Source organism: Python bivittatus, unplaced genomic scaffold, assembly GCF_059951505.1.
Source record: "Python bivittatus isolate LINGU-HERP-01145 unplaced genomic scaffold, Pbiv_v1 ctg000980_np1212, whole genome shotgun sequence".
In the NCBI taxonomy this organism is placed as follows: domain Eukaryota; kingdom Metazoa; phylum Chordata; class Lepidosauria; order Squamata; family Pythonidae; genus Python; species Python bivittatus.
Window position 1 is genome coordinate 5593676 of NW_028277125.1, and position 21579 is coordinate 5615254.

The following is a 21579-nucleotide window of genomic DNA, read 5'->3' on the forward strand; positions in this document are numbered from 1 at the left end:
TGAAACGTTTGCAAAAAAACAGCCAAGCTCAGAGAACTCCAGGGACTCCACAGTTTAGAATAATTTTTAGATATATTAATATATATACAAAATGCTGCCAAAATAAGAATCCAAATAGCTTTTATTTATATAGGTAATAATGAACTCATTTGCAAAATCAGAAAACTGATATTCTGAAAAGTTGTGAGGACTTGCAGATTGTGAGGCCATAAGCTGTACCTTGTTTAGTTTACGCCTAAATCTGGCACTGGTGCAGGTGATCACAAATGCCTAACTGTAATCTATCAGGCTTCCTGAAGAACTGATTTGGCCTCAGAAGATTGGAAGAAGTTTCGTTATCTCTTCATAAAGGGAAAGACGGGGGACCCCGCAAACTACCGTCCACTTGACGCTGTCAGCTTGACCTCTATACTGGACAAGATCTTCAGATAGATTATCAAAAAGCATCTTTGTCAGCACTTGAATAGTCATGCATTAATTGACAAGAACCAGCATAGCTTGGCCACAGACGTCTTACATCAGACTAACCTTATCTCCTTTTTTGATACTTATTAGCTAAATAAGTACATAAGAAGCGGAAGAAGGGAGATCTGGAGGGCTTTGACCCTGATGGCCTTCAAGAAAGCTGTGAAGACCTGGCTTTCCTCCAGGCACTGGGCCAGAATGCTATCTGAGCCCAAAATAGGTGTGGTTTGTGTTACTGTGTCTTTTAGAAAGTGCCTTGCTTATTGCATTATGATGATTTAGTTTAATCCTGTTTCTTGCTTGATTTATAGAGATTTTGTTTTTTGTTCATTGTAGCCAGCCACCCAGAGTACGTAGGTAAGATGGGCAGCCATATCAATTTTCTGAAACAATTTTTCTAAAATGCATCAGAGAATGCCCTAGACGTTGTGTTCTTTAACATCAGCAAAGCATGTGATCAAGTCTTCATGATGAGCTCACCCATAAAATGGCAAAATATGGGCTAAATTGTACAGCTGTTTATGGGCTGGGTGACTGTACCCAAAGAGTGCAAATTCATGACTCCACTTCAGCTGTTTTGAGGAGGGGGAAGAATCCAGTGGAATGCCACAGGTAGTGATGGGCTACTTACTTTAACTGAGAACATTTTTGCAGTGGCTGCCAGTCAGCATCTGGATGCAATTCCCTGGGTGCCTCGATTTCTGCAAGAATGTCATACTCCAATTATCTACATCTGCCCATCCTATTAGATCTAAGAGTTGGTTAAAGGTTGCTGTAGGTCCCACTGAAAAGATTCTGTCATCATGAGGGATCTAGGAGAGATATCTTTCCCTTGGCCATACCTCCCCCTGGGAGAAGAGTTCCTGCAGAAGTCCACATGGCTCTGACCCAGCTGTCATTTCAGAAGGCTATAATAATTTGGCTCTTTCAGCAGGCTGTGGAGCAGGGTGATTTGCAACCCCACCCTGATTTTAATTCTTTGGTACTTGTGGTGTTTTCCTTCCCAATATGGTAGTTTAAAATGTTTTTGTGATATTTCTTATTGCTCCTTTTACTTTTTATGTTTTCATGGACTGCATATCATCTAGAGTGACTTTGGTTGTTAAGACAACTTGTAAATTAAGTAAATACGTAAATTAATATTTTCTGTCCACGTGGTTTCTTGGTAAATAAATAAAGGAGTGATTTCCCATTGCCTTCTCCTACCTAGTATGAATTGATGCCTTTCCCTTTGTCTCTAAAGTGATCATCTCCCTCCACCATCTTCCTAAATCTCTGCTGCCCAATATAGGCGCCTGCTTGCTTTAGCTGGCATCTGGGACGACCTTCACGCCTTTGGTGACCAAGCTGGGAATACATACTTTTTGGATAAAATCCCAATGTTCTTTGCTCATCCCTCCCTGGAATACCCTCCTGCCATGATGAAGCAGCACAGCAGGACTTGCATAGTAGGCTGGGGCAAAAGCAGTTAGGGAAAGAAAGTAATGTATTCTAGACCACCGAGAGTCACTTTGGTGAATGAGGCAACTTATACATTAAGGAAATCAGTAAATGAATAACAAGCAGCAAAGCAATTTCAGGAGAGAAATGGGAGATCCTTATGCTGGAGGCATGGGCCTGGCACCCGATTTACAACAAAAGTGCTCCTAGGAAAGGATACTTGTGGAATGACATTGAAACCAAGTGAACCCCTAGAATTCCTAGAGCTCTGTGGTGTACCCAAGGAGAAAACAAAACACCTGGTGCTCAGGAACAAGGGCTGTTGTGAGCTTCAAAAAAAAAAGAAGAAGGAAAGAAATCTTTAAAAGTTTCATCTTTCAGGCTGTGCTCAGAGTGACAGACATCAAGGCAATCCATAATTTGGTTGAAAGGAATAAAAGGAATCATACAAATATTGGGCCATAAGGTAAAACACAATATCATGAAGGATGGCTACCTGATCTCTGTTGGGTTTAATGATGCTTCAGAGTTGGGCAATTCTTCCTGCTAAGGCTTGAGGGTAGATCATTTTCAGATATGCTCATGAGTTAGGCAGCTGGGGTGGTGACATCGTTGTTCAGTAGGTATCGCTAAGCATCTACAGTTCTCTCCCTATAATTTGATGCTTGGATTAAGCACCCAACCTTTTAATCAATAAGAGCTGCTGCAGAATCTTTTGCAACAGCCCCTCCTCAATAGCATGATGGTTCCACTTGTTTCATTTGCAAAAGGCTGATCAAGTGCACAGATCCAGAAATGGTTCTCATGCAGTAGAAAGCCGTCATGAAGATGTCCCCTTATTGACAGGTGAAGATGTATGAGGGTGTTCTTGGTTTTGCTTTGTTTTGTTTTTTTCCTTGATAATGTCCTGATTATGGGCTTCCAAGGGGATGCTTGAGACATAATACTGGACTAGATAAGAGATCTGGGACCCAACAAGACTGTCCTTTATGTTCAGGTAAATTTCATGGACAGTGGGTACACCATTATTTTCAATTAATTCTGGCAAAATATCATCTTAGTGACAAATTGGGTGAAACAGCCCTTGATTTTAAAAGAAAAAAACTCTTCCTCTGCTATTTGAATGACAGAATGCCAGAAGTAACCTCATTAATGTGAATTACTACGATAGCATCTTGTTGATAAATCCCAGTCCTAATTGGATAGAGCATCAAAAGTCATATTGCTATTTGCTTCCAATCCATGAAGTATATAGAACAGGAAGAACAGCAAAAACCTGCAGAGAAAGGGATAGAACCACCTCCAGATCAACTAGAGAGCCTCAAAGAGAAGGAACCAGCAGCACAATGATGGAGATCGGGGTATTTCTGCTTCCTCTGCTGCTTGCTCTGCTGACTCTGTTCTTCCTGAAACAACTCTGGTCCCGAAGACATCTGCCTCCCGGTCCTTTGGCTCTGCCTCTCATTGGGACTGTTTGGACAAATGCGTTTTGGCTTCGAGAAGATTATTTCCGTAAGGTATTTCATTCCAAATAATCAACCAGTAATAAGTAAGATAATACTCTTTTTTTTCTTTGTTCCATAGTTATGGACAAATGTATTAACCTAGTAAAATATTCTGGCAGGATGAGGAATACAATTAACCAAGTCATAGTGATCACACTTGAATAATTATTTTCCTCATCATGCTAGGATATTCAAGTCAAGACCTCCTTGCCACTATATCACAGGGCAGGATGTGAAATAACGGGGCTGAATTTTAAGGCAAATTCTAGTTCAATCTTACCAAGGAACCTTTGGTTATGAAACCAGTTCGCCAGAGAAAGGGTGGCTTCCCCTTCGCTCTGTTCAAAGGGAGGCTAGACATCCCTCTGTTGAAGAGGCTTTAATTTGTATTCCTGCAGTGGACAATAGGTAGAATGTGATAGCCTAAACGTGTCCTTCCAGTTCTGCAATTCTATCATGATAACAATGGTAATGAGTTCAAACTTTCCTAAATGGCAAACGTTGTATAGTCACAAGGAAGATAAGAATACATGTCATATAAAAGAAACTTATAATCAGTATTTGCTGTCTCCAGTAACATGGAATGAGAGTCCCTAACTTACATGTGAGGGCTTCAGCTGCCAGGAACATTAAACAGAATTAAAAGCGCAAGAGACATTTTATGTATGACAGAAACCATTGCTATCGAGCTACTGAAGTGGTTCCAACTAGAAACAAAGGTACACCATGTCCTTTCATTCGTCAAAATCGCCAGTTTCACCAGCTCTGCAGGTTCCATTAATTTCAATATCCATTCTTCTGTTGTGGATATTTGTAAGTCTTTCCATTTTTGCGCTGCTGTTACCATATAAAGAAGTAAACTCCTATGTTTTCTTTCAATCTGTTTATCTGTCATACCTAAAAGGAAAGTCTCTGGTTTCAATTTTATATCCATTTATATCCAAACTGTTTGAATCAGAATACAGATCATCTCCCAATATTTATTCTTGAGGTGACAACCACAAAGGTATTTTAGGAGTCAATCTTACTTTCTATCTATTCCAAACTCTCAGTATGGCATGTCTGACAAAATGATTCCTGAAATCAATATTAACTTTTGCTTTGTCACACCATAAATATCCATGCCATCCAAATCTTAAATCACATCCTTCTAATTCCAATAACCTCTTGTTTTTTAGAGTCACCCACTCTTTCATCCAGACAAGACAACAAGGATCAAAATATAACTTTAAATCTGGAAGACATAACCCACCTCTTTCTTTAGATTCCTGTAAAAATCTGTATTTGATTCTTGCTTTTTTACCTTGCCATATGAATTTAGACATATCTTTTTGCCATTGTTTAAGTGGTACATCAGTTGTCAATATCGTCATTGTCTGGAAAAGAAATAACATTCTAGGTAAAACCTTTATCTTAATTACTGGAATTCTACCTAACAATGACAACTGTAACTTTTTTTAAAATTTATACTTTGAATTTAGACACGAGGAAGTGACTATTCCATCTCAATAGACGTTTTGATATGTTTCCAAGCTTTAACAGAATTAAAATAAAATCAAAGAAGACAAATCATTATTAAACATGAAATATTCCAAAACGTGGGTGACATGGCAGAGAAGGCTTGTCTCCTGGGCCCTGGCAGATGTTGCTCACAGCAGACCCTCTATGCCTATGGGAGTGTGTATATTGATATCAAAGTGATGATGATTCTGATATAGTCTGCATCAAAGTCACCAACACTGTCAGAATTGGGTCCTTCTAATAAATCTGGTCTGGAGCTAAAATGTAGTAGAATTCCTTAAAATCCTACCCAGTTGCAATTGGGGTGGATGTATGTAAACTATCCTCTAAATTTTCCCTCTCCATCCACCTGTCTTCAGTCAAATATTTCCAGATAACATTCAGTGGATTCCAGTTATTTTATTTCTGAGTCCTTCTAAATTACTTTCACACCTTTGTTTCTTCACAAACAAGAAGCATTATAGTCTCCAATTTAATCATTTTCATGGAGGGTTTGCACTCAACTAGGATGTGAGAGCTCCAGATGAATATTAACGAAGGCATCAGAAACTTTTTTTTGTGTGTCTTATAATTGAGAAGGCCTAATTTAAAAAACAAAACAAAACAGAAACACATAATGATTCTAATTCACCAAATTCAAGCAATTATTTTGGCTATAGGTCTACTGACATAATTTCTATATGTCAACTCAAAATTGAACCTTACTATATTGAAGGGCCTTATTGTCAGGGAAGTGCTCTCCAAAACCTCAGCCTAAGAATAGCAAACGCTATCAGTTTAAAAACACTGAATTTGGCAAACATAGCTAAGCCTAATAATATGGTTAACTGTCATGACATTTGTGCATTCAGCATCAGACCCTTCCCCATACAAGAGCCGTTGCTACCCCAATAAGCCCTTGAAGGGTATTCAGAAGCTTCAGTTGGTGCAAAATGCAGTGGTGTGGGCAGTTATGTGCACACCTAGATCTGCGCACATTACCCCTCTGCTCCACGAGCTGCATTGGTTACCACCTTGCTCCTGGGTGCGATTCAAGGTGCTGGGGATGACCTATGAAGCCCTACATGGCATGCAGCCATGTCATTTGAGGGACTGCCTCTTCCACTGACATCAGGTCTGGCAGAAGACACCTGTTGTGGGTTCCATCCACTAGAGAATGTCATCTGGCAGGACCCAGGAGGAGGGCCTTTTCTGCTGCTGCACCCTCCCTATGGAACATCATTCCCCTCCCCCCCAGCTCAGGCTGGCCCCGACCTTGCTGACCTTCTGGAAGGGCCTGAAGACCTGGCTTTGCCATCTGGCCTGGGGATCAGAGAGTGATGTGGAGACCATAAAAGGGCTGTACTGTTCTTGAATGCCTGTGGTTTCTCAGTGACTGTACTGTATATTTTTGTTTTTAATGTTTGAATTGTTTGTGTGCCTATTGTATTTTTTTATTTTTGGTACACTTTATGTTTTAATTGTAAGCTGCCAGAGTTATGAATGTGAGATGCGCGGCTTCATAACCTGAATAAATAAATAAATATATCCTGCACCAGGGCCATCTACAGGGGCTCAAAAGAGTCAAGATTTTGTTTAGATAATGAAGGCTACTTTCTTCTTCTGAGTTCCTCTATTTCATCAGAAAATCAGAGGTAAAACGATGGTACAACTCAAGATGTAGCTTCAAAAGCCATAATGTTCAGGATGTGGTAGTAGATTCTTTTAAAGTGACTGAGAAGTATAGAATTATTTTGGGATGCTAGAATGATACACAAGCAAAAGGATTCTATCCCAAGGAAGCACAAATAGGATTTTACTTAAACTAATGTATATGCAAGCAACAGTTACACGGAGAAGAACAAGAAAGGGGAAAAATAGAGTTTAAGACCTGGGAATGTTTGGACATATTTGCCTGTTTCTCACTGTCTTCTAAGCAAAACATGTGCATTTTTAGAGAAATGATTCAGTTGGAGAGAAAAAAACTTGTTCTGTTTCTCTTGTTGGTCTGAGAGAAGCCAGTGAACACTTTACGATAGAAGCAATTGAATAATCCCCTGATATGTTTTGCAAAAGCATGCTAATGCTCTTATTGACAATCTGCTTCTAGACTCACATTCCTTTCCTCTGAGACTCATTTAACACTTTTTTTCTCTCTCTCTACAAGAGGCATCATACAGGGGAAACCCCTTCCTTTCCCCAAATTGATTTTACAGTTTCAGCTCGGGAATAGTTTCTGTTGCTATCTCAGAGGTACTCTGAAAGGAGCAGCAATATACCAGCTGTTCAGGGTCACTTATGCATCAACAATATCCTTGCAGCCTCTTGTCTCCAGCTTTTCCGTCTTTCTCTGGAGCCAGAGAACTTGCTTCTGCCACACTCTCCGGTTGCTGGAGAGCAAATTGCAGAAGGCAGCCCTGAGAGCAATGCAGGTTCACCAGGATGCCTTTGTTCTCTGCTGCAGGTGACCTCTGTCCCTGACAGCGTGCTAAGGTGCCCTGGAGTCTGAAAAGGTGTTACCAGACTCTCTCTGAGGTTGGGCTACTATAGACCAGCACTGCTCCCCTTCACAATATCATATGGTACACAAGGAAAAGGGTCAATTTTTTAACAACTTACCCAATCTTCTCTAGGGAAATTATACTGCACTTGTGACCAATCTTAATTCAGTTGCAACCCATCAGATGAAGAACAATATTCAGGGCAGACAAGAGCCCCTAGAATGTCCTGTCAATGCAGCTGTCAGTTGGAAATTTGGGGAGTTGATGGCTTAAGAAAGCAGAGAGCAAAGGGGTCGAGAAAGCTTCTGAAAACCATCCAAATTGTAGTGCTCGAAAGGTGTGACTCATGGACAAGCTGTTTCAGACAATGATTGACTCACGTATCTGTCTGTCCCAGAAGGACTGGGCAGTCAGAAGATCACTTCTCAACCAAAGCACAGGAGAAGGGAGCAAACAAATGGGAGAGGGTGGATTTCAACTAGAAGCATAGAAGAAGGAACATCACAGGAGAATAAACGAAAGTAGATAAAGAAGTTCTTGGCAGGAATCTTAGAGAGAGAGGAAAAAAAGTTATAAAGAGAAGAGAATTGAATATGGTGAAAGGTCTTAGAATTGAGGATTTAGGGAAGACAGTAGGTGACATATTAACTTTAAATAATCTGTTTTATTTGATTGTAACTTTTCTCATCTTTGATTCACCTGGCAGCATACAAAACGGTATGGAAATATATACAGCATGTTTTTAGCGCATAACCTTATAGTAGTGCTCTCTGGATTCAAAACTGTGAAGGAAGGAATGACCAGCTTCTCAGAAGAATTCTCTGAACGAGCAATTGATCCTTTCTTGAGTGTTTTAGCGAAAGGAAGGGGTAAGTGCAAATAGTAATAAATTGTACACAGATAACCATCTTGCTATTCCAATTTGTGGTAATATTATGCATAGCAGAAAAAAGGAGTAAGACAAAATAAGCAAAATGATTGAAAGGCGTGAGATAAGCAAAAGAAATATTGCCCAATCCACTTTACACCAAATTATTATGCATGTTCATAGTTTCTATCTGGTCCATAAGATGTGTACATTGATTCAGACAATGCCTGTTTTTCATTAAACTTCTACTTCTTTTTTCTGAGGATCTCATCAACTTCATCCAACTCCAACTTTCCCCATCTTTCCCTTCCTCTTGAATGCTTTCCTCTCTCACATTTTTGTTTTGGAAATTCAATTTTCAGCACTTCTCCCTGTATGACCAACCCACCCAAAGGTACTAATTTCATCTTGACCACTCACATATGCATTCAATCTACATTCACTGATCACAAATCTATTCTTGACCCTCTCTGTTTTTGTTCTACCAAATCCAATTAAATGTATATGTCGAAGTCACCCCACACAACTAATACTTTCACAAAATGATATAAGAAAACATTCTTCTAATTCTTGTTGCATCTAGTTTATCCAAAGTAAATCCTTCAATAAAGTTAAGTAACAGTAGAAAAAATAAGGCAAATATTGCTTGTAGTTATTCATGATACCGTGGCTAGTAGGGCCTTTGCACACCTTTGGGTTGTGCACTAATTGTGCCCATTCCTGGACCAGGAGGCTGTGCTCAAAGTCACTCATGCCCTCGTGACTAGAACCGGATTACTGCAACAGGATCTACAGTACATGGTGCTGCCCTTGAAGAGCATTCAGAAGCTTCAACTGGTGCAGAATGCAGCTGCGCAGATAATTAGTGGTGTGGGATATTTCACACATGTAACACCACTGCTTCGTGAGGTGCTTTCGAGTGCAATTTCAAGGTGGCGGTTGTCACCTTTAAAGCTCTTTGTGACTTGGAACCAGGTTACCTGTGGGATGTCTCCTCCCAGTTGTTTCTATCTGTCCAAGGAATGTCGGCTGGCAGGGACTAGGCGACATGACTTGGCAGTCGTACCCCTGGCCCTCTGGAAAATTCTCCCTCCAGAGATTAGGATGTCCCCCAGCTCTGTTGGGCTTCCGTACAGCCGAAGACCTGGTTATGTGCCCAGGCCTGGGACCCTGAGTGTGTAAAGGGCCCTGTTTTCGGGCTATATTGACATCAAAGGTTATAATTTCCTTTGTATGTGTGCATGTGTGTGTGTGTGTATACTGTGTGTGTGTGTGTGTGTGTGTATATATATATATATATATATATATATATATATATATCTGTATGTGCGTGCGTCTAATACATTTATATCTAAGGTTATCATTTCCTTTGTCTATGTATGTATGTATTTATATGCGTGCACGTCTGTGTGTGTGTAATATTCATGTTGGTTTTAATTCTTTTTCTAATTGTACTCTACTCAGAATCACTTGTGTGAGATGGGTGGCTATGGAAATTGAATTAAGGAAGGAAGGAAGGAAGGAAGGAAGGAAGGAAGGAAGGAAGGAAGGAAGGAAGGAAGAAAGAAAGAAAGAAAGAAAGAAAGAAAGAAAGAAAGAAAGAAAGAAAGAAAGAAAGAAAGAAAGAAAGAGAAAGAAAGAAAGGTTATGAGGACATACTCTTATTACATGTATTAATCAATTCAACAATAGACTGAGTTACTAGAAGATAATATGATTAGAACTTTGATGTGGAATAGGGAAAGCCTATTTTGGTTGCATAGGATATATCTAACAACTATAACTCTATGGTATAAGCTTTCAGTACTTTCTATGTACAAGAATTAAGTTTAGTTGGGATCTATTCGAACCTTATAAAAGATCTCAAATTTGAATAAAAACTGCAACCTTAATTATCTTACCCAAAGCCAAAGTATAATCATATTCAAAAAACAATGCGATATGTCTAGAAAATCCATAGCAGGACCATAATAATTCATAGAGGCATAAGATTCATTAAAATACTTAATCCCCAATATTTTAAAAATCACTTATTTCTTGTTCTTCCAGATTTGGAACACTGTTAACCAAAATTAGTATTCATCTACAAAAGTTTGAAGTTTCAATTTTGTATACTTTCCCAACCTATTCTCTAGAAAAGAGTTCTTTTGACTGTAGCTGTTGGAGAACTCATGCTTATAATCTGCGGTGGTGTTGGAAGACAGTAATCTTCTCTCGATCTTAGTATGAGAGTAATTGAATGAAATAGGGGAGGGGAGGGGAGGAGTATATAAGATGGAATGGAAGGGGTATGGGTGAAACAGGTGAACTAGTTTGGGGGGTTTGTGGTATGCGCCAGATTTCTATGGTAATCAGCAGAGGGGGGTATGATGATTAGAAATGGCCATGCCAGAATACATGTTACCAGCAATTTTGTGCAGGACCCCATTTCTGGACTAGTATCTCTTGGGGGCATGGGGGTCAGATTGCTAGTAGCCTTGCTCTCAGGCTACTGTTGGTGAATATTAGGTCCATGTGGAATAAGAACTGAAATTTATTCAGCAAGTTCTAACTGATAAGTGATTAATCTAAGAGGAGCCCAAATTGCTCTTAGCTTAATCACGTGTCTGTGTGTGATCAAATTTTAACTGAATTCCAGATTTACACAATTGGTTTATTACGGATTAGAAACTGCTCCATTTATAATAATATAACTTACCAATATCTTGATAAAACAGCACTTCTATATCTTCCCAATTTATCTCTTCCAGCTCATGAACTTTTCAAAGAATATTGCCCCTCATATTGGTATTAACAAACTCAATATATCCTGGGTTCTACTACCTTGTTTGTGTAACTTTATGAACTCTGTCAGTGATATTAATGAAGCCTAGGAAATAATCATTCAGCCATTTAGCAATGAAGCTAATGATCTCAGTTTTGCAATATTTTCTCTGACTCTTGCACTCAAACGTTTCATCCTGAAGACCAGCCATATGTGGTCTAATGTCCATAAGATTGTTTTGAGTCTTGTTTTTAATATAAAGATTTCCCCCCATACAAAGTCATTTGGTAACAAAAGTATTCAATTTCTGGCTTGAAGAACAGTTGCACAATAAATTCCTTGTGCCTGGGCAGCCCGACTTTCCAATACAATTTCCCAATATGGATTTTCAACCCACTTCCCAGTACAATCAGACGTGAAGGCCAAAAAAGTTTTAAACAAAGGGTTTTGGATGTGGCTGCCCAAGAGGAGATATCACACCTTAAATATCTCAAGTCCTTGAAGTGGCTGGCCCAACACAAATCAGTCTTCCAATTTGAAAAGTATCTAACAACTCCTTTACCCCAATATCTTAGAAGAGCTTTCATCAGAGCTCATTTCGACCTGTTAGACTCTATGGTAAGATATGGGAGATTTCAAGGAGTCCTCTATGAAGAAAGACTATGTATTTGTGGCGCCCCAGCTATTGAAGATACGGCACACATCCTGTTTGATTGTAGATTACATTCAGCAGAGGGCACTGACCATTTAGATTAATATTTAAAAAATAAAATAAAATAAAATAAAAATAAAAAATACTGGAGCTGCCAGCAGAAACTTTCCTACTTTTTACAGGGCAAGAACCTCCGTATCAAAGGCAGTTATAAAGAGGGCAGATTACTTAGATCAGATTGGTGTTGACTGCAGGGGAGATGGCTTGACATGAACTTGTATCATAGTTTTAGTTATATTTATATTTTTATTAATTGTTTTGAGTCTTGTTTTTATTATAAAATTCTGAACATTTATCAATTTCACTAGGACTATCAACAATGCCATACATTTGTTGAGACATTTCCTTAATTTGTTCATACATAATAAAACTGATATTCCTTTCTTGTTGTTACTTAGTTTGCTCAATTGTTTTGTACCCTTCTGTCTTGCACTTCTCTTTGAGAGACTGTAGCTCTCTAGCTCCCTAATTTGAAGCTTGATTTTTTTCATAACTCTTGCTTGTTTTTTATACCACATGCTTAAATAGATCAGGTAAAGACTATAGCATCTGGCTCACAATATACTAATACATACTTTTCTTATAACTTTGGTTCATTGTTTGCTCATTTATTGCTGGCTCACCTGCAAAGTAATTTGCACTCAGGCCAATAGAACCAATTTAAAATATCTATTTAATCGTTGACAAAAAAATGCAATATTAACTTGATTAAACTTGGTGAGTAAAAAAGCCATTTTCCTATTTTGCTGGTTCATTTCAATCTTGTGGGAGTGAGTCGCTCAGGGAATCTGCCACCACTGAGAAGATTCTGCCTCTTGTGCCTGACAAGCAAATGGATCTTAGTGGCAGCACTGCAAGTAGGACCTTGAGCTGCTCTGGGCAGGTCAACAAGAGTATAGGTCATTCTGCCACACAGGAAAATGAAAAATATAAAATGTGTATGATGCCTGTGACATATGTTCTTGTACATGAACGATTACATTGTCTCAGAAGCTTTTGATGTCCATCATATAAGATAGAGGTTGTCAAGCACTGCAGCTGTGGTCACCATACCACATATGTCTCCCAGTGTCCATTTGACTCCCAAAATGAATAAATATCTTTAAATAAAATCACATGGCCAGAATCTTACAAACTTGCAATGTGTCCCAAGGGTTTGGTATTCCCACCTGAAATCCAGAGAGACCGTTTAGCAAGACCTAGACCTAACCGTATTTTAAGATGAATGTTATCTGAAATAATTTATCACTATCTGCTGATGCCCTCAGGAATTATTTTCTCAAACGGCCACACCTGGAAACAGCAGCGACACATCGGCATCACTGCTCTGCGGAAGCTGGGCCTGGGGAAAAAAAGCATTGAGCATCAAATAGAAGAAGGAGCTCAGAAGCTGGTAGAGGTCTTCACCCAAACAAGAGGTATGAAATTTGGGGTAATGACAGTGGCTCAAGTCCCTCTCTGCAGAAGTCTTTTACACTCTATATCCTACTAAAACTCTCATGTCTGTAAGCTTCAAATGGGCAAAATGGTGCATCATAGGGCAACAATTTCTGAACCAAGGTATGTCAAACTTACAGAATGCATCCAAAATCCAGGACGGACAACTCCCCTTTGATTCAAATTGAGGAAATTTGTGGCCGCCTCAGCACCGTTGTGGTGCTGCACCGCCATTGTCAGCCCAGGTCATGTGATTGTCATGAGTGTATCCCCAACCTCTTTCCTGCCTCTCTCTGTCCCCTGCGCCCAATCGGCTGGCAGCAGGGCCCAACAGGCAAGCAGCAATTGGCTGCTTTGGAAATGAGTGAGAAATCTGAAATCTCTTAATGGCAGTTGGTGGTGAGGAAAGGACAAGGGAATGAGTTAGATGCCTGCTGGTGGGGGGCACTGGAAAATGCTGGGTTTCAGCAAGAGACGCCTCTTCCTAACTCTAAGGAGGGGGGCCTTGGGTACAGACCAAAACGTGGACTAGAGGGGCAGTTTTCCTACAGTCCCTTGCTCCCTTTGTTCCACCTCCTCAAGCAAAGGGGCAGGCAGTTTATTTGGTCAGGTAAAGAGAAGAAAAAGCAGGAGGCTTCACCAGGGCACTCCTGAGGGTTGTGAGGGGAGGGCAAATGGTGCAAGCCTGTGTTATATGTGGAAAGGGAGGAAGGCAGGGAGGGAGGGAGATTTCTGCTACTCCCTGTAGCTTCCCACAAGCAAAGTCAAAGGGGAATCTGGCAGCAAGTTGCAAGTTGCTGAAAGTCCCACTACTTTTTTGCCATTGGTCATTCTGTTTTTCTGTTTAGTTAAGGAAATATCTCTGAAACAATGACCCAATGGGTCACGAGTTGTCTAGTTTCAAATGAAAAAAGATGTATTTGATTGGAGTTTTACCTTTTAAAAAAATTGATAGAGTTCCCAATTCTCTTCCCTCATCTCCTTAGAAGTCCTGTTCTTTACTATTAACAGGTGAACAGGAGAGGCTGAATTAATTATAAAGTATCTTCATTTCCAGGACAGCCATTTGACCCTTCATTTCCAGTACTAAATTCAGTTTCTAATGTCATATGTGCTTTGAGTTTTGGACATCAGTTTGCTCCTGAAGATGAAAATTTCCAGAAGCTAGTTCAAGCCCTGGACATTCTTGTGAAATTCACTGGTGACAAGTTCCATATTGTGAGTAATATTTTCAATGAAAGAGACAAACATCCCCCCAAACTTATGTTTCCAGCGGTATTTTCATTGAATCATAGAATGCAAGGCATGGAGGAAGCTTGGAAATCATCAAGGGTATTCCTCTCCCCAGTATGTGTGTGTACCTTTGTGTCAGTCTTGACTCCTTGGGACTGCCTGGATAAGTCTCTGCAGTTTTCCTGGCAAGATGTTTTGGAAATATCCTCTTCCTAGGGTTGAGAGAGAGGGACTGGCCCAAAATTAAAACACACAAACCCACCAGCCATAACCCCCAGCACCTAAGGATAACAATGACCTCACTGACCATCAATGATGACAGAGTTCATGTACTCACCTGACCCAATATTTTTTTGGAAACAGTCAGGTCTTCAATGCCTTGTGAAACCCTAACAGGGTTGGGGCATCTGAATCTCTTTGATTAGTGTGATGGAATGGAATTATGAAGGCCAGACTCAGGGAGAAAAACATTTTCTTTCATCTCCTGAGGCAAGAGGGAGAGATAAGAGCATGAGATTGGCACCTCCCTGAGGAATTCACAATGTTGTGGCTGGCATTACTTGGGAACTGGGGTTTCGGTCTGGGAAGATTCTTGCCAGAGGTTGTAGCTAATAAACATTGCTGGACTGAATTTACGTGGTCTCTTGGAGTTCCTTGGGCTAGGCCTGACAATTAGGGATGCCCATTTTTGATCCCAAAGATTATCCTGACATGCCAACTCAAGCATTCTAGACCAGAGACTAGAAGAATGTGAAAATCCAACCCATGTGGGAAACAGAGTTTTTCTGGGGGGCTTTTGGGGTGTGATACCATGTATTGTTGCCATATTTTAATATTTCTGTTTGATTATGATATTTGTGTTTGACTACTAAGTGCTGTCTGTTACTGTGAGCTGGTGTGAGTCTTTTATAATTTTGATGGGAAATCGGTAAGTTTTGCTCTTCCTTTTCTATTAGTTATATGATTTGTTTCCACGGTTAATGAACTACCTCCCAGGGCCTCACAAGGAGGCCATGGCTTCTACGGAGTTGATCCTTTCCTTTGCAAAGCAGGAAATAGAGAAACACAAGGAATTCCACTGTCTGCATGATCCACAAGATTTCATTGATCACTATCTTCTTCAGGTGGAAAAGGTATGGCTTTCTTGTAGTTCAATACACGCAGTCAGATACATCACTTTTGCCTTTCCAGATTGAGATTGTTGGATTGATGTGGTAAGTTCATTTTCTTCTAAAAGGTTTTGGAACACTCTTCTAAGCCATTGTGCTCCCTGTGATTCAGGTAGCTTCCATATTTCAGCTGGGATGACATTCAGGCCAATTCCTTGCTTGTTTTTCAGCTTGCAGATGGCAAGTGAGACTTCTTCAACCAACTGCCAGATGGTTCATAAGAGATGAGGAGTGCATCCCCCAGGTGGCACGTAGGAGGAGAAAACCCATACAATTTAAATAGTAGTTTACTGCTACTATGGTCACTGGGGTACCTCCAAATAAGATCCAGGATTAATATCTCAAATTAGAAGCTGTAGACCACTGGTAAACATCATCAGCTTCTACAACAAACTTGCTGAAGAACAAGCTGCTCATTGAATCAACATGCATAATGCTTACCTCTAAAGCTGAACCTCTACATCTCTTTGATCTCGTCTACTTTAAGACAGTGTCTTACTGAATATACCACTCTAATTATTACTCTAATGCATTTGTTGTCCTATATATCTATCAGGAATATAGTTATTCTCATGACTTACGACACAAAAGCAATAATAACCACAGGAAAGATGCCTAGAATTCATTGTGATTTTTATTTCCCATTTTAAACATCAGAGCAGGAATGACCCCAACTCGACCTACAACGAAGAGAACCTGGCTCAGTGTATTTTTGATTTTTTTGGTGCTGGAACAGACACAACCTTTGCTACTCTGATGTGGGCACTGCTCCTCTTGGCAAATCACCCCCACATCCAAGGTGAGAGAAATCTAGACAGGGGAACAAGGCCGCTTTCAGGTTCTAAAATACACAGGAATTACTTGAAATTCTTTAAAAAATTAATGGCTGGTGAATGATAAACTGACTCTATTCTTCATGATAATTTTCCTATGTGGGTTCTTGAACCTATCATGAGGAATGTGAGCATAGCAGGATTAAAGAAAGCAAAGAATGTACATACAGAGACCCTTCTTTGATGTCCTCAATAAAATATTGAGTGATGAACTAAAAACTGAAAATGAACATTTAATGCACTTTAAATTCAGAAATCTACCAATATTTTCAGATTTGGACTTTCTTTTCAGCCTAAATTGTATGCAGAAGATTTTTGATTTTTTTAATTGAATCAGATTTCCAAAATAGTTGGGACTGAATTCTGGAGACTGACTTTTCTAAAGGAAATTCAGTGGAATCTTTGAACTAAATCAACAATTTGCATCAATATTCTGAATCAGTTTGGACTGGATCAAATCAGAGCCCATGAAACACATTTAATATCTGCAGTCCATTAAAAACAAAATAAGGATGAAATTACATTTACTGCTCTAAAGGCTATTCTACACTTTAAAGTACTACTGAGGATTAAAACTGGGAATTGAAGTGAAAGACAATATTGAAAACAAAGCGTTTATTTCCATCATTTTTTTTTCTAGAGAAAGTCCAAAAGGAGATTGAAGATGTGTTTGGCTTCTCAGGGTCAATTTCCTATCAAGATCACAAGAAGCTGTCCTATACCAATGCTGTGCTTCATGAAATGCAGCGTATAAAATATGTCTTGCTATTTGGGGTTCCCAGGCAAAGTACAAAGGATGTGAAGATGAGGGGTTACCACATCCCAAAGGTAGAGAAACTTGTTCAGGCTCCATTCCAGGAGTCCAACGTGGACAGAAAATCACCAGGGGCCACTTGGACAGATGCTATCTGCTCAGGAACTGCCAGTTTAGTTGCCCAAAATCAAATGGGCAAGAATAGCATACTTTGGGAGTGGGGTGGGAAGTTACAGGTTTAAATCCAAACACCTATCATATTTTAAAGCTAGAGCACTAAAAGATTTATGTTTATTCTAGGAAGATGATAAGAAATTAAGGGCTGAACTTAAGTTCAGAATTGTAGTCATGAGTGACCATGTTTCTTCACTGATATGTCCCCTTCTTGGGGCAACCTGGAGTGATAAAGTAATATGGACCCAGCCCTTCATTTTAATGGAAGGAAGGGGAGAAAGGAAGCCAAGCTTTTGAGCAGCCACTGCTGTGAGAAACTGCTTTGGGAATGAACAAATGGGGGTCCATAAAGGCAAGCTATGAGCAAATGTTTCATCAATTGTGCTTTGAATGTTTTTCCTTTTTACCTTATGAAACTGCTCTGTTTAGCCATCTCTGTCTTTTACAGGGGACTTTTATCATCACAGACCTGCGCTCTGTTCTTCTTGATCCTGAACAATGGGAGACACCTGAAGAATTCAACCCCAATCACTTTTTAGACAAGGATGGCAAGTTCATCACCCGGGAAGAGTTTCTGACATTTGGAATAGGTAAATCCATGAGTCCTTATAACTTATACATTCCCAGAAGCACCACCTCTGATGAGTTCTGAGGTCATCGTGGTCTGAAAATAAAACCAAGGAATCCTCATTCCTTCTAGTTTCCAAACTAAGAGAGTCTAAAGTTCCCTTTAGGCAGTAAACTTCCAAGTACAAAGGAATACGAGTTATATTTACGTTGCAGTCTTACACAGTAGAGCTTTGTAAGACATGTACAAGATTGTGCTATTCTCTTTTGTGCCTGGGAGAGAACGTTGAGCTACATCCAAGGAACACTGACCTAATTGCAGCTTCTTAGTGATACATCTGGAGCACAGAGTTATGGTTTTAGATGCATTAAGCTCTGCCATTTTAATGAATGCATCTAGAACCATAATTTTTCTCACCCACAGTCTTTCCAGTCTTGTCTGGTACTGCAGGTACACCAGTGAATCCTTCTCTATTGATGGTGAAGGTAGCAAAGGCATAAAAGGCAACGCTTCAACCAGGATAAAGATGAAAACTGATGACTCTTGCTATCTTCCGTCCTGCACAATTCCAGAAATCCCATCACATCCCGTTTCCCCTTCCACGTGCTCCTGCATCGTAATATCCCCTCCTTCCAGTCCCCCATAGCTAACCCAGCTACAACAGGATGGAATTGGGCCGCTATTTTTTTTTTCTGCGCTCAGTCATTGCTGACCCTGCAGTGACTGCTTGGACGAGTCCTTGCAGTTTTCAAGGCAACTGTTTTTCGGAAGTGGTTTGCCAGAGCCTCCTTCCTAGGGCAGAGCCCAGCTGGCGAGCGCAGGAGGCGGTGTTTCCGTTGCTTCGCGCCCTTTTCGGGCGCGCACGGTTTTTCGCGCTTACCGGCAACTGCTCCCGACTCCTTTTTGCAAGGCGCCGCCAGCATTTTTCCTCCCACTATAGTGAGAATCTAAAACTCATTCACTCGTTTGCCATTCCTCCAACCTCACCTTCTGGAATATGGCTCCTGATGAGAAAAACTCCCCAACAAAAAAGGAGAAGCACAGTAAATGACAGACTGTAGAGATGGCACTTCTATAGGAGGTGATGGACACCTATTGCCATGCATGCAAAAACTGAAAAACATCCCTGCTTGGGAATTTATTCCATAGCCTAGAATCCACACAGGATTCTAGTTAGCTGGGTTCTGGCACTGCAGAACTTTCTGTGATCTTGGAAACTACTTGTGCAAATCCAAGTTGGGGTTTTTCAAACTGGGTTCTGATAGCTTCCAACATGGACTATGGGCAACACACACACACAAGTCTCAAATACACTTTCAGCCTTCCCAATTCCTCCATGTCTTAATGATGGCTCTAGTCCTCCCACTAGTTCTATGCCATCAGCATTTCTTGTCACCAAGCTTTGCAAGCATCCCTGCAGGAGGCATTTAACTGCCTTTCCCTCTCCACTGTTTGGGTCTTCTGTCTTCCCATAGACACACACCAAAACAACTACTTGCCTAGCCCCAAACTCTGACAACCATTTCCCCAAGCAACTAAAAGGCAGCTGAAGGGCTTGTAAGTAGAGAGAGCTAGAAATCCAGCTGACTTTCTACCTTGCTTAGCAGCAGAAAAGCACTTCTATATTGCAGTAACTATGACGTATAAATCGAGTTACACCTGGAGGTTAACAAGCACTCCCAAACTCCAAACCTGCTCTTTCTGGGAGAGTTTAGTCCCGTCCAGAATAAATTCCACCTCAGTCCCCAAGTCCAGCTTTCTCCTAATCAATTGTACCTCCATTTTTGTCAGCTTCTTTTCCTTCAGCCAACTGTTTATCAAGATGAAGCAACATTCAAGGATACTGGTTATTTCCTTGGAGCTGGGTGGTAGGGAGCGAAGAGGGTAGAGGATAGAGAGAATTAGCCCTCCCCCCATCCAATTTCTGGCATGGCTCATTTGCCAAGATAAGTAAAACAGATTCACTAGCATAGACTGGGTAAAGCCCCAGTTGAAATGGGTCCAGTTTCACTCAAATGCAACTTGGGTTTTCTTTCTTGATCACCTGACATATTTGAAAATGATCTATCATCATAAACCAAGGGGTTGTAACTGCCTGGGCCACCTCCATATTATACAAATCAGCCAGGACTCCACAGTAGGCAAGGCATAAATCTCCCTTAGTGTACTCCAACCAGAACTATCAGATACCTGGGCCAGACTCTTTTAATGGCCCTTTATCCCTGCAGAATGGCAGTCTGCATCTGTCCATGGCAATAAGAGTTTTGTAAAGCTTGTTCTTGTTCAGAGAGAAACAAAATGCCAAACCCACCATCTGGGGCCCAAGAGTATTTGGGCAGATCCACCGAAGTCATGTCAAACATGACATCCTGGGCCATTCCTCAACTGACAATCTGAGTATGAACATTTAAATCCCTGAGGAAAAGAAGTCAAAGGTAGTCCAATGCCATAGTAGCAATTACTCTGATCAGGCCAGGAAGAAAAGCTGTTTCACAGTGTTATCTCCACATTCCTCCAGACAAGCAGCTGTAGAAAGCAAATATACCACATTGGCAGAATGTCAGAATATGTGTTTGGTCAGTGAAAAGGAATTCCTATAGATCATGTCCATGCCACCTTCCTCTACTCCAGCTGTAGCCTGATGCAGCATAGAATAAGTTGGTGGACAGAGAGCTGAGAAAGTGACTTCCCTCTTTTAGGCCAATCTCTGGAAAAACATGCCAGATCAATTTTTTCAGGGGTGTATAGCTTTGCCTTTGAAATGATGTACTGTTACATTATGTACTAGTGCAACCTGAGTTCAAGTCATCACCCTGTGGGGTGTCAACAAACTGAGTAAAAGGGAGCAAACACCGTGAGTCTGCTGGAAGTTACTAAGATTCCACTTGGAAAGCTTCTGGGGCTCTTACAAGTCTTTTCAGATTTACTTACTGACCAGGATATACTCTAGAGAATACATTGTTATTCCCTTTCTGCATGCCTTGTCTCATCTACAGGTCAGCGGGTATGTGTGGGAGAGCAGCTGGCAAGAATTGAGACCTTCATCTTTCTGACCAGCCTCTTGAGGGCCTTCAGCTTCCAGGTGCCTGAAGAAGTGAAAGAACTCAATCAAGCACCTGTTGTAAAGTTGCTCATGCATCCACATCCTTACAAACTGTGTGCTGTTCCCCACACAGGCCTAAAACTTATAAAAACACCATGACAAGCATAAAACTAATTACAGTATACTTATTCAGTATGGTAAATGTTTCCTGTATGCCCATTCACTTATTTTGATGTTCTGCCTCCATTTACTCTACACAGAAACTTCCTCAACCTACTGCTGGATTCACACAACTTATTTAACAAGGTCAACAAAAGAACTGGAGGTTGTGTGTGATCAATATGCTAAGTAAGCTTGTTAGGTTTTACCTTTCTTTCCTTCTGGGTAGCAATAAAACATAATACTTTCAATTTACTCTTAGTATCTCTTTTCTTTTTTTTCCCCCCCTTTGGAAATTTCTCTTATGGACTTCACATTCTCTCACCACAGCAAATGGTGAAACCCCATGTGTTTTCCTCAGGCCTTTCATACAGAACAGATGTGGCTGCTTTAAAAAAAGAGGGCTTTAAAAAAAGGAAGGTTTTAAAACCAGGAGTGCAACTGTGGTAGATTC

At 40.4% G+C, this 21579-nt stretch overlaps 1 protein-coding gene across 1 annotated transcript; it reads left to right on the forward strand.

Annotated features, from left to right (window-relative positions):
• Window positions 1–3179: 3179 nt before the first annotated feature.
• Window positions 3180–21359, forward strand: LOC103055650 (cytochrome P450 2J5-like). The gene is made up of 9 exons (XM_088132021.1): window positions 3180–3422; window positions 8118–8280; window positions 13024–13173; window positions 14250–14410; window positions 15382–15558; window positions 16252–16393; window positions 17068–17255; window positions 17804–17945; window positions 20920–21359. The coding sequence occupies exons 1-9, from the start codon at window positions 3252–3254 to the stop codon at window positions 21123–21125; spliced, it is 1500 nt and encodes a 499-aa protein (XP_087988147.1). The 5' UTR covers window positions 3180–3251; the 3' UTR covers window positions 21126–21359.
• Window positions 21360–21579: the final 220 nt, after the last annotated feature.

Excerpts from the sequence above, each read along its gene's own strand:
- LOC103055650 (XM_088132021.1), top strand. The coding sequence starts at position 3,252 with ATGATGGAGATCGGGGTATTTCTGCTTCCTCTGCTGCTTGCTCTGCTG. Across the intron at positions 14,411-15,381 it reads CTGGTGACAAGTTCCATATT|TTATATGATTTGTTTCCACG; the intron begins GTGAGTAATATT and ends CTTTTCTATTAG. Across the intron at positions 16,394-17,067 it reads AAATCACCCCCACATCCAAG|AGAAAGTCCAAAAGGAGATT; the intron begins GTGAGAGAAATC and ends TTTTTTTTCTAG.